At 50.9% G+C, this 12,266-nt stretch overlaps 1 protein-coding gene across 1 annotated transcript; it reads left to right on the top strand.

The window, feature by feature from the left end:
- Nucleotides 1-1,067: 1,067 nt before the first annotated feature.
- LOC135326237 (olfactory receptor 14J1-like) lies at nucleotides 1,068-1,988 on the top strand. Its single transcript, XM_064504087.1, has one exon. The coding sequence runs from the start codon at nucleotides 1,068-1,070 to the stop codon at nucleotides 1,986-1,988; it is 921 nt and encodes a 306-aa protein (XP_064360157.1).
- The last annotated feature ends 10,278 nt before the right edge of the window (nucleotides 1,989-12,266 follow it).

Raw genomic sequence — 12,266 nt, 5'->3', positions numbered from 1 at the left:
GAGAGAGAAGAATTTGGAAATCTTCACTGTGAAACTGAACTCCTCTGCTCCCAGCTCAGTCCAGTTTCTTTCTTAGAGGAACTTGTGAGTGTGGTTGTCCTTTATCTGAGTGAGATGCAAGTGCAGGGCAGTGAGGGGCAAGACACACTGGCAGACCAGATCCCAGGACTCTGTACAAAGTCACAGGGAGCCCTTTTTTCCTGCTCGGGTGCACAAGTGCTCATGCTGAAATAACAAAGATTTCTAGCCCATCCAAGAATGCTCCCACAGTGTAATGGAGGCATCTAAAATCTAAATCAATATATAATCAGACTCCTCTGCTGCAGGTTATTTTCTGGAGATAAGTATCAAAATATTGAGCAGTCCTGCCACCTAAGGGGTGGACATAGTATGCTGCAGGACGTGCACATCAGAACCAGTCCCTTGCCATTCCCACTACACTACACATTCCCACTACTGGACAAAGAGCACAGATGGTAAATTGGCATGAGGAAATGGTTTATCTCACTGGAAGGGGGACATCTAGAAAAAGGCAGGTCAGCCCCTGCCTTCCCTTGCCTGTTCCTCTCCCTTGCTAGGGTGGGAGCTGATATGACTGATCCAGATACAGACACCTCTCTCCAAGGGGGCAAGACTGGGGGGGGGGACAAATCCCTCACAAGGGTCTTCTCTTTCAGACACAGCTGCCGTGAGTGCTGTATTCATTTCTCATTATGGTAAGTAGAGAATATTCCCCCTGTGTCACAGGACCAAGCGCCCTCCACCCAGCTGATGCCGCCCGTTCCCAGGTATCCCCCCAAATACCTGGGACTGTTTGACACGTCCACTTAAACCTGCAGCAAAGCAGAACAGAGTCCTCTGGAGCTACGGGCAGAAGCCCCTACTGCACATGACACACTCAGCCAGCGCAAACCAGAGCCCCAGAAAGGGAGCTGAAAGAAGGTAAAGGACCGAGGAAATGTGGGGGTTTCTATGCGAACCAGAATGGGTTTGGTTCAGAGTAGCTTGCTCTAACTTTTTACTTTCTTTTCTTCCTTGGACAGGCCTCCTGTGCCCCAAGGGAACAGATGTCCAACGGCAGCTCCTTCAATGAGTTCCTCCTCCTGGCATTTGCAGACACACGGGAGCTGCAGCTCTTGCACTTCTCGCTCTTCCTGGGCATCTACCTGGCTGCCCTCCTGGGCAACGGCCTCATCATCACAGCCGTAGCCTGCGACCACCGCCTCCACACCCCCATGTACTTCTTCCTCCTCAACCTCTCTCTTCTCGACCTTGGCTCCATCTCCACCACTGTCCCCAAATCCATGGCCAATTCCCTATGGAACACCAGGACCATTTCATACTCAGGATGTGCTGTCCAAATCTTTCTGGTTCTCTTCTTGCTCGCAGCAGAGTATTGTCTCCTGACAGTCATGGCCTATGACCGCTTTGTTGCCATCTGCAGACCCCTGCACTACGGGACCCTCATGGGCAGCAGAGCTTGTGCCAAAATGGCAGCAGCTGCCTGGGGCACTGGTTTTCTCAATGCTCTCCTGCACACTGCTAACACATTTTCAATACCACTCTGCCAAGGCAACACAGTGGACCAGTTCTTCTGTGAAGTGCCCCAGATATTCCAGCTGTCCTGCTCAGACGCCTACTCCTGGGAAGCTGGGGTTAGTGTTGTTAGTGCCTGTTTAGCTTTGGGGTGTTTCATTTTCATTGTGGTGTCCTACGTGCAGATCTTCACTGCTGTGCTGAGGATCCCCTCTGAGCAGGGCCGGCACAAAGCCTTTTCCATGTGCCTCCCACACCTGGCCGTGGTCTCCCTGTTTCTCAGCACTGGCACATTTGCCTGCCTGAAGCCCCCCTCCATCTCCTCCCCATCTCTGGATCTGGTGGTGACTGTTCTGTACTCAGTGGTGCCTCCAACAGTGAACCCTCTCATCTACAGCGTGAGGAACAAGGAGCTCAAGGATGCCTTGAGGAAACTGATTCAATGGGTATGATGTCAGTGCCAATAACTGTCCCATGTGCATCTGCTCATCTTTCCCAGGGTATTCGGCCTCAAGGATATATATTATTCATTTATTTCTTTCTTACCTTTCTCTGTTATATTCATGTGAAAGGTTCCTCTTACTTCTCAGTAATCCATCTCTTATATTTGACACAGAGGCTGTGTTGAAGCAGGAAGCCAGGCTTCCCCCCCCTTCATCAGCAGAGATGGGGGGGACCTCAGAGCCTGCTACTCTGAGCTCCCTCAGACGCTCCCAGGGCAATGAGGAGAGTTTCCCTTTGCAGTGTCTCTTTCAGCACTGACACCAACGGAGCTCAGGGGCACAGGCTCAGATGAGTACAGGTAGGGTGAGACCATGGGTCCCATGTCCATTTGGAGAGCTCAGCTCCCCTGGCCACAGTCAGGGTGTGATCTCACCCCTCTACTTCGAGAGTGGCAGACAGGTGTCACTATGGGCTGGTCCCTTCCCTCTTCTGTGCTCCAGCACTCAAAGCATATCGTGAGTGGAGGGGAGGAAAGTCTGGATGAAGCCTGTGGGAACAGATGCCCTGCTCCTCAGGACCATCCCCCCACTGCCACAGCAGGCATTTCCTTGCTGCAGCCTTTGCATGGGGGCTGATGCTTTCTGGGAGACACATCCACCAAGAACAGCAGGACTTTCTCTTTTCAGGGCTTTCCTCCTCATTTCCACACTGTCCTGCTATGCTCTCATGTGTGTATATGGCCTCAGTGCTCTTGTAACGTGCTTCCGTGTGCATTTCTGTGAGCTCAGGCAGCACCAGCCCCTGGGCACCCTTATGCCAGACGTGGCCTCCAGAATAACATTTCCATAATAAAAGGGGTTCTCCTCTGTTATCTGCCTGAAGTCCGGCCTTTCTTCAGAAGATGGAGTCAAAAATATGCTCAAGGCAATGCACCACCAAGGGGTCCGGTGTTCTGCTTGTGAACTCCATGGGAGCCAGGGGATGAGCTCAGAGTCCCCGGCTAATCTGTTAGGGACTGAGGGTTGGATTCAGGGCTCATCTCTCAGTGACCAGTGCCAGTGGAGATGGTGAATGGTGTCTGAATTACCTTCCCAGGGCTGTCTCACGGGTGACAGTGCTGATGACCTGACCCTGTCCCCGTCCTGCTGACCTGACTCCTCATCTCTACCTGGGACCTGCCTCTGACTACAGCCAAGAAAGCCTTGGCAAGGGAAGGTGGGATCCAAGGAGATCCCAAGGAAGGCTGTAAATACAAAAGGTGACTCTATGTCCGTAGCAGCAACTCTTACCTGACAGCCACTATAAAGGTGTGAGGAGAGCTTCAGATTTTGACCCTCTACTCAGGTAACATTGCATGCAGAGTCTCAGCTGCATGAAGAAGCGAGAACAGTCACTTGGGGTCAGATTTTGTGATGCCCAGTTATGACAACAGGTCTTTCTGTGTCACAGCTTGACTCTTTATGCACCATTTCTGACAGGGTTCCTGCGACAGAGAGCATGTTGTCGGGAGCAGCAAGAGCGGGGCTGCTCCGTGCGGGAAGTGGAGTTGGGAGCTGAGGGTGCCAGCAAGGCAGGCAGGGCAGGGACCCACCGATGAGAGGTGCCGTCCCACAGTGCCCGGACAAGAGGAGCAGAGCAGATTTGGGGATGGTAACTGGGGTCAGGCACAGTCCAGCGATGGCCAGACAAGACTCAAGTGCTGGGGACCAAAATGGGATGACGCTGTGCAAGACAGCAGAGAATCTCTAAGGCAGAAAGTGATGATGTGGTAACTACGATCTGTGGCCAGAATGTGTGCACGTGAGTTGCCAGTAATCACGATGTGCCTTGCTGCCTACGTGCCAGCAATCACAGTGTGCCTTCCTGCCTGCCTGCCAGGGATCAGGATGTGCCTTCCTGCCTGTCACAAGATGCCACAACGCACAAGGAGATACGTGGCAGGAAGAGGGGCTGGCCTTGGTTGGTTGCTATATAACCAGCCATTGTTGTCTCAATAAAGGAGATCTCTTGCACCATCCTATCTGAGGTCCGTGTCGTCATATGCCACACTCAAAGGCTCCAAACAGCCCTGCTTTGTGTGGCAGGTTGGACTGGAGACCTCCAGAGATCCCTTCCCACCAAAACTCCTCTGAGATTCCATGAATTCTTGCTCCTTGGCCTCTGCTCTAGCATGGCTGGCAGGGCGTGGAGAGCACCTGGGGCAGAGCAGAACAACCTCGGCTGGGAGAGCATCAGAGGGGGAAGATCCAGAAGTCCCTATCTCATCCCTGGGCTTTGGAAAACTCCCTCACGCAACCCCAGCGGCTCCATCTGCCTCTTTCACCCTCCCTGTGCTCCCCTCCAGTCGGCCAAAGTGGAGTCCAGCATCACCTGGGGACTCTCTTCCCCATGGGGAGGGGAGGGAGGGCTTTCACCAGCCCTATGCTGCCTTTTCCACCCCTGGCCTTTGTAGCTACCTGGGCCTGGGTCCACTTGCCTTCCTCACAGTCATGGCTCCCCTGCAGCCCATGAAGATGCCGGTGCTCCTACCCTCGAGTGGGCATCCACCCCGAACCTGGAGCCTGACCAGCCACAAAGGCATCGCCCATCCAGTGCCCTGGCCACACCGCCAAGGACAGGGGTCTTTGCCCCAATTTCCCTGCTCCTCCCCTGCTCTCAGCACCACTGCTGCTGTGCCCATGTCAAACCCTCCTGCCACCAGACTGCCCCAGGGCCCAAGGCAGCTCCAGCTCCCTTCAGGGCTGCGCTGGAGCCTTTCAGGAGCAGGCTGAGGTGGGGCTGGCACTGCCAGGGTGGGTCAGGAGAGGGCAGCTCCCCTCTGCCATGCTGGGGCTGGGGCTGGGGCTGGGGCTGGGCACAGCATTTCCCTGGGGAGCTCCCTGAGGAGCGGCTCCGGGGGATCCTCCACCTCTGCCCTGGCAGCAGCACCAGCGCTCAGGGTGCTGGGGTGGAAGTGCACAGAGGGTGGAAGGGGCACAGGCTGCCCAGGGGAGCATCAAGATCCTATCTGTGCACACAGGGATGGAGTGATGAAAGCCAGAGCTCAGCTGGAGCTGGCATCACAGACCTCGGACATGGAAACTGCTGGGGTATTATTAAATGACTCCTAAATGATCCTCCAGAGTGTGGGAGGTCTGAGCGCCCAGCCCCTGCCCAGTCCCGGCTGAGCCCCACATGGGGGTCCGCAGACAGCCATGCTCCAGGATCTGCCAGGGTCTGGTGCAGAAGAGAGGCCATGCAGGGCTGGCCTCTTCCCCTCCATCGGGGGACATCTCCATGTAATAGGTTCAGTCTCAGGTCAGGTGGGGTTTTCCCCAAATACGCCTTGCAGGCGGGGAAGCCCCAGAGTGCAAGCCTGACTTGGAAGGTGGGGGGGAAGGCAGACAACTGAGACTGTCGGAGCCTGACTATCTCCTCCATGGTCACCAGTAACTGTGACATCAGTAACTGTGACATCACAATTGGGCAACCAGGTGAGCACATGAGGTGGGCAGCACAGGCTCACCTGCCCTGGAGGCCAATGGGCACCAGCGTGCTTTTCTTTGCTCTAGCAGGGGTGATGACCTGAGGGACTGCTTCAAAGCAGTTTCCTAATAGAACAAGGAAACCTGCTTCTCTGTCTCACCCAAGGCTGGAGCTGGTCATTTCTGCTGAATTTCATGACCTCTGGCCACCTGCAGTCCTGCTCTCAGATCACCTGGGACTAGAGAGGGCTCCTCTGGCTTCTCTCTCAGGGAGAAGGATGGACTGCATTTTGTGTCTTTTCTGCTGGTGGAGGCAGTGGGTTCCTAGGATGTGTCCTGGCTCCCAGAGCTCTCCCCTGGACGCGCTGGCCAGCCTGCTTATTGCTGTGGCTTTACTGACTGTTGGTCATCCTCTGCCTCTGGTCGTTCCCACTGTAACCGTCTCCTTACCAAGTTTGCCAGGCTGTCAGCAAAGATGCTTCTGCCCTGCTTGTTCAGGCTGACCCTATCTCTTCTGAGCAAAGAGGGCCCCATGGTCGTAAAAACCAAAGTCCTGTTGCTGACACCAGCTGTGCAACAGTTGTTGGCCCACAGGATCTGTCCCCACCTCCTCAAGCCCTTTGCCATCACCAGCACCCAATGTTGAATTGCCATAAGACATGCGGACACCCAGGCAACTCGTAATTCCCGAGATGCCAAGGTAGATGCTATGGTGGCTGTTAGTGTGATTATTGCTCCAGGGTTAGCAGATTGGATTCACCACAGAAGCGGCCATCTGGGTGGAGATAGGGCCACCCAATGGACTAGGGTTCGAGGTCTTCACACCACCATCGTGGCATAAAAAGGGACAAGACAGCATTGCCCTTGTTGTACCCACTTAGCTCCATGGCGGTTGCAGACCAAAAAGCTGTATATTTGCAGAGGACAAAAGCCTGGGCAGGTGTGGCAAATTGATGATATGGGATCCCTCCTGGAGAGCCAGTGGCACAGATATGTCCTGACCACCGTAGATTCCTGCTCTGGTCTATTGTACACCCAGTCTTGTGCCACAGCTACCCAGGCTCACATCATTAAGGCATTAGAAGACTTGGCTGAGTTTTATAGTTCCTTGGTGGAAATCCAGAGTGATCAGGGCACTCATTTTACAGGGAGTGGCATTTGGAATTGGGCTGGAGAGCGAGGACTAACCTGGATTTATCACAGCTTACCATCCGCAAGGGGTGGGATTGACAGAACACATGAATTGACTGCTCAAAGAGCAGCTGTGTGAATTATCTCCTACTGGTACCCTCACAGGTTGGAGTAAAGACATTCGTCAGGCCAATGCCTGCCTCAGTGACTGCCCACTGCATGGCTCTACCCCATAAGCTCGTTTCAAAGGGGACTCCATCGACCGGCCGCGTGTGCTTAGAGTGCAATGACTGCACTGCCAAGCCTGCTTCCCCATGTGAACCAGGCCCAAGAGTGCAGGGTTGGATCTGTGATGGCCACACATCCAGATAGCCATCATCTTGTGAGTATGGGGCTGGCCATCGCCATACCTCAAGGGTATTATGGTTGCATGGTGCCCTGTACTAGTTTAGCTCTCTGGGGAGTAGACATCATTGCAGGAGTCATTGACTCAAACTATCTTGAGGAGGTGAAAGTTGTGATCCATTACACCAGATCCCAACCCCTGTGATGTATATACATAGCAACCAAATAGCCCAGCTGATATGTGACCGGATAGGTGTCCCCACTATCTGGGAAGTAGATTCCCTGAGGCCCACCCAGCAACTAGGCGGTTTTGAGTCTACAGGGCGTGCTGTGTGGGTGCATGATGTGACTAAACCCAAACAGTTGGAAGGGGAAATTATTGCTGAAGAGCAGGGGATACCCACCTGGTACTAATCAAAGGGGAGAGTGTCCTAGTCTATAGTCTGCCTAGGAGGCTCTCACCTGGAGAACCGTGACCTAATGAATATGCTGAGCAGAGGCACAGTGTTGCTGCTCTCCATCCCAGCCCTGTACACTGACAGTAGCTGTGGCACTGAAGAAACTGCAGTAAGCGGGTCAGACCTGACGTCCACAAGATAATGAGCCTACTTCAAATACGACATGATGTAAAATCCAAAGAATCAGCATGGGACAACCCCTGGCAGTCACTGTCATCATGGCTGTTGAATTTAGGACTATGGGAAAAACACAATACACTCCTGGTCTTCTGGGTGGATTGGTTTTGCATGCATATATGTTATAATTTACTATATATTTACAATAATTTACTTGCTTGTATACTTTAACTGTTAGTTAAGCCAATGCCTGAAAGGCATGTCCGAACCGTGTCTGCACACTGGTGGCCCCAGTACTACCTCTCTGTCAGTCATGGGGTGGAATGTAGCAAGAACACCTGTAGAAGACCTGGTGAGGAGTCAGGGGACTGGCAGAGCACATGATTGCAGCCCCAGCGTGTGCTCTCTACACACTGACCGAAACCCATCAAGGCTGGACATGCACATTCTGTTTTATCAACAATGTCTTGCTGCTTCGCAGCCAGTAGCTACTCAAGCCTAGCACAGTCAATATAAGGAAATAGTTCTAGTAGCTAAAAGGGGCCCTTAGGATAGACAATGTGAGTGCCGCCTGGGCGTCCAACCTTGGCATCCAGCAGCCTCCAATCAGTGACCCCTCCATGCGGTTCTCGGGGCTCCCTGCACAGTTTGGAGTGCAAGTCCTTCATTAAAGCGCCTCTGTTTAACCCCTCACAAACCTTGAGTGTCTCTCTGCGCTGGTATCCAACCCTCCCTTTCCTGCCTTGTGGTCACATATAGCCAGTTAATCTACTCAACTGATATAGGCATTTATCTAAAATCAGGGTCACCCTCCAGTCCCCATTGTGTTGAGATAAATTCAGCTTTCTTTGCAGCGCTGTGGTCAATCATGGTGATGTTAGGGGCCTGCTTTTTGTAACTCTGTACCCTTTCACTGAAGCCACTGAGACAGTGTTTTCCAGAGACTCCATGGCAGCATTTTTTTCTTCGCATGTATTTTTCCGTTGTTCTCATGGCCTTGCACCTGCAAACATTAACATACAAGGAATATGACAAGCCTTGGCCAACCTGCAAAACAGTGCTGAGGCCTTCACAGCCCCTGAGCATTGTTTTTCCTAACACAGTTTTAAAAGAAGAAGGCAACGGAATAATAAGTATGCTGTTCCCAGCATCCCAAGATTTCTGTGGCTGGGTCACTGAAGCAAGGACTTCTGAAATGACTGCATGTTGAGCTGTTTCGATGTGAAGTGAGTTCTCAGCACCCCAAAATCAAGACCTACAGCCTCTAACAGAACAAGTTAATCCCTCCTGAGACGATTGTGCTGGCCACCAGAATTATTCACTCCAGCTTATCTGGCATCCTGCAAGAGTACAGCTTTGAAACCTTGGCATATACAGATGCCAAAAGGGCAATCATCAGCAGAGAGTTTGAGTGCCATGGTCAAGAGAGAATATACCTATCACCAGGATGAAGGTCATTGGGAGAAACATTATCTTCAGTCACATATATCCCCCTGCAGATGGAGACAACTGCCAAAGACTTCTACAGGAGACCAAAATAACCAGCACTGCAATGAGCTACAAATCCCCCATGGCTTCACAGAAGATGTAAGTCCTGGACTTCTATCTCCATTTCCCCACACACACCCTCAAATACATCTTTCTCTGCAGAATTCATCTGCATGAAGGCTGTGAGCGCTGTGCTGAGAGAGCTCCCTCAAGCATGTGCACCAGCTCCCCATGACAAGGAGTGGTTGAGTGCAGACAGCAATGCTGTTACTCAAAATGCTGTGCACTTGGGCTGGGGCAAAGCTTTTGGCACAGTTTCTGTCACAGCCATCAGTGCAGCAATGTATAAAAAGTAGGTGTGTGGCTCTCTCCAAGGCCATAAGCAGAGTCGTGTTTTGAAGGAGCTTGCTGGAGACTGGCTACAGACCTGTGTACGTGAAGAATCATTCCCTCAGAACTGGACAACATGGCAGAGGAAGTGCTCTGAGACCTTGCTAAGCCTTCCAGACTCCAAGCCTTCACAACCAGATAGCAGTGACCTCTCTTTCTTCCTCACTGAAACATACGCGGCCAAACTTGTAGCTACATTTTAGTCCCCATTTGCCCACCAGCAAGCTTCCCTCAAGATTTTCACATCTTGTTGGCTATAGTAGCGCAGTGTTTTTTGCACGTCAGAGATCTTCCCCTCATTCACTTGCTGTCATGCCAGCAATTGCTTTTTTCCCCTTGGGCAGCCAGCTGTCTACTCCATGATACACAGCTTATGGAGGAGGGCCTACATCACTTGGATTTTCAGCAGTGTTTAACAAAATGGAGAAAGTAGCCTTTGCAACTCTCAAATCCCAATGCTTAGGGAAGGCTTCTTGGTTTCATGGGTGAAAAGTTTAAGAAGTCTATGAAGCGTACTCAGGCTGGGGATTTCTATGCCTATGACACCCTGGGTGATTAGTGTTAGGTCCTTATTTATTCATTTAGTTATTTATTCAGAAGCAGACTAACAACAAAGGGGCCACCACAGCCTTTGGCATTATCTGCTAGGGAGGTTTAGCCCTGAAACTTTGTGTTCATAAACAGCCACAGAAAGTCCATGAGACTCATAACCCTTTTTAATTCCCATTCTCACTGAGGTTTCCTTTCTACTCCTTCTTCATCCCACGCTACTTCCAGTGCTAACTCCAGGAAAGAAATCTGATTTCAGACATTTCTTCCAGTTTCCTGTATTTGTTACATACCATAGAAAATACAGCCCTTCCCTGTTTCTGGGAGTTTGACCACAGGCATGAAACGCTGATGCTGGCTGACATTCAAGATCTTTTCATGACACAAACTGCATTCCCAGCTTTTACATTTGAGATGCTTTTCCATGTAGACTGTGCACTTCTCTCACAAAATCATAGACAAACCATTTAAAGACTAATAGCCACGGCCTTGTGTTGGCCCAGACCTACATATAAGCTTGCAGTTAGGACACCTTGTTCTTGTGCCTATGCTATCTGCACAGTTTTGCAGCAGGCAGAAATGGCAATAATGTAGCTATGGAGATGTTTGTGCAATGTTTGACAGAGCTCAAAAGAATTTCTCCACCCAAATACTTTCCTGCCATTCTTAATACAAGAGTAATATCCATTGTGTAAAAGGAGAAAACAGGTCTTGAGATATTTGCAATAGGTATTTAGTTTAAAAATCCCCCAGCTTTTTTTTTTTTTTAACCCGTGGATATGATGAAGATGGGTATAGTAATGTGCAGCAGATCCTCAGACAATGAAGTTTTGCTCACCACGACTGTCCTGCTCATGGACCACCAGCAAAACAGTGATCATTGCCCCTGCTATTTAGATTGACTAAGTAGTGCTACTTTCCTTAGATAGTTTTAAATGGAGGGTAGTTCATATGGCACTGCCTGTCCAAACCCAGCCACTTTTACAATAAAGGTTGGCAGATGATAAGTCTGATCAACAACAACGACAAAAAAATCTCCCTTTGACTCTAGGGGATCACTGACCCAAACACTTATAAAATCTTTGTGTTCTTATTGCTTAAATTAATAGTGAGGAAACAGAAAGATGTGTGCCAAAGCTGTCCTTCATGCTGCAACCCCAAAGCTTAAGCCTATAGTCATCTCTGTCCCCTTTGGGGATCACAAAGTAATGGAGAAGAGGGACCTTGACATCAAGATCAAGCAGGTGCAGCACCTCCAAGGCCTGCACTGTTAAAGGATGCTGAACCTGGTGGACTTTTGGATCTGGGGGATTCCTCCTCCCTGGTCCACTGGATGGGAGACTGCTGCGGTTCTCTGCTCCCTGGTCCTGCCAGCAGTGAGGCTGCACATGTGCTTCCAGTAGGCACACACACACACACACACACACACACACAGTACGGACATGGTGGGCCACCAAAAAATCAGTTCAGCCAGGGCACAGTACCTTTACAGGCACCACAGAGACACGAGCAGCGCTCATAAACATGAACCATGCAAATGGCCTGGTCCTGTTTTTGCTCACCGGCTAATGAGACTCCAAGCTTGCAGGAGACCTCACAGGCACCCTTGCATGGGTGTCTCTGGCAGCTGGCTGCCTTGAGGGCTGCAAGCCTTCCACACATGTACTCACACAGAACAGAGATTGCTCACCCAGAAAGTAGCTAGGAATAGGATTTAATATGACGCTAAGGCAGACTGCAGTGACCAGGCACACAGCTTGGCCAGGCAAATGTACTTGCCAGCAGCTTGCTTACACAAAACTGGCCCCTTTTATTCCCTCTCCCTCCATTTTCCCGTGCTTTTTCTTCCATGATCCAACTGATCCCTCCCTTTCGCCAGCTTTATCCCCTTTGCAATAAACAGTCCATCTCTAAGTAGTTTTTTCCTCATTGGTCCCAGTTTTACTACGTATGTACTCAAGCACATATGTAGTAGACAATTTAGTCAGTTAGCTCAACCTCGAGCCAGAGCCTAGTTGTCTGCCTGCATACCCTAACTGCACATTGCCGGTGGAGCTGTGGGCCTGGGTGGGTAGACCAGGGCCACCACATCCTTCACTGCAGTGCAGAAGGACCCAGCCTGGAGCTTAATTTTTGTGCTTAGCATCTTCTGTTATTCAGGGAGAGAAGGTGTTTTGAGCTTTTCTCAACAGTCCTGGGACATTGTCCCCAGAGTTTTCAGCTAAATTTCCTGAGATAACTTATGAAAGCTTCCTTGTGTCAGCACCCACTGGCAGTCTATGCCCCAGTCCTAAGAAGTGTGTTTCCAACATTCTATTAATATGTTTAAGATTCTGTTTATAAT

The sequence above is a fragment of the Dromaius novaehollandiae genome, unplaced genomic scaffold (genome assembly GCF_036370855.1).
Source record: "Dromaius novaehollandiae isolate bDroNov1 unplaced genomic scaffold, bDroNov1.hap1 HAP1_SCAFFOLD_37, whole genome shotgun sequence".
NCBI classification, from domain to species: Eukaryota; Metazoa; Chordata; class Aves; order Casuariiformes; family Dromaiidae; genus Dromaius; species Dromaius novaehollandiae.
The sequence above is the reverse complement of the archived record's forward strand: the minus strand, read 5'-3'. Positions and strand labels throughout refer to the sequence as shown.

Bases quoted from the DNA above. Each gene is read 5' to 3' on its own strand.
- LOC135326237 (XM_064504087.1), top strand. From the start codon at position 1,068: ATGTCCAACGGCAGCTCCTTCAATGAGTTCCTCCTCCTGGCATTTGCA.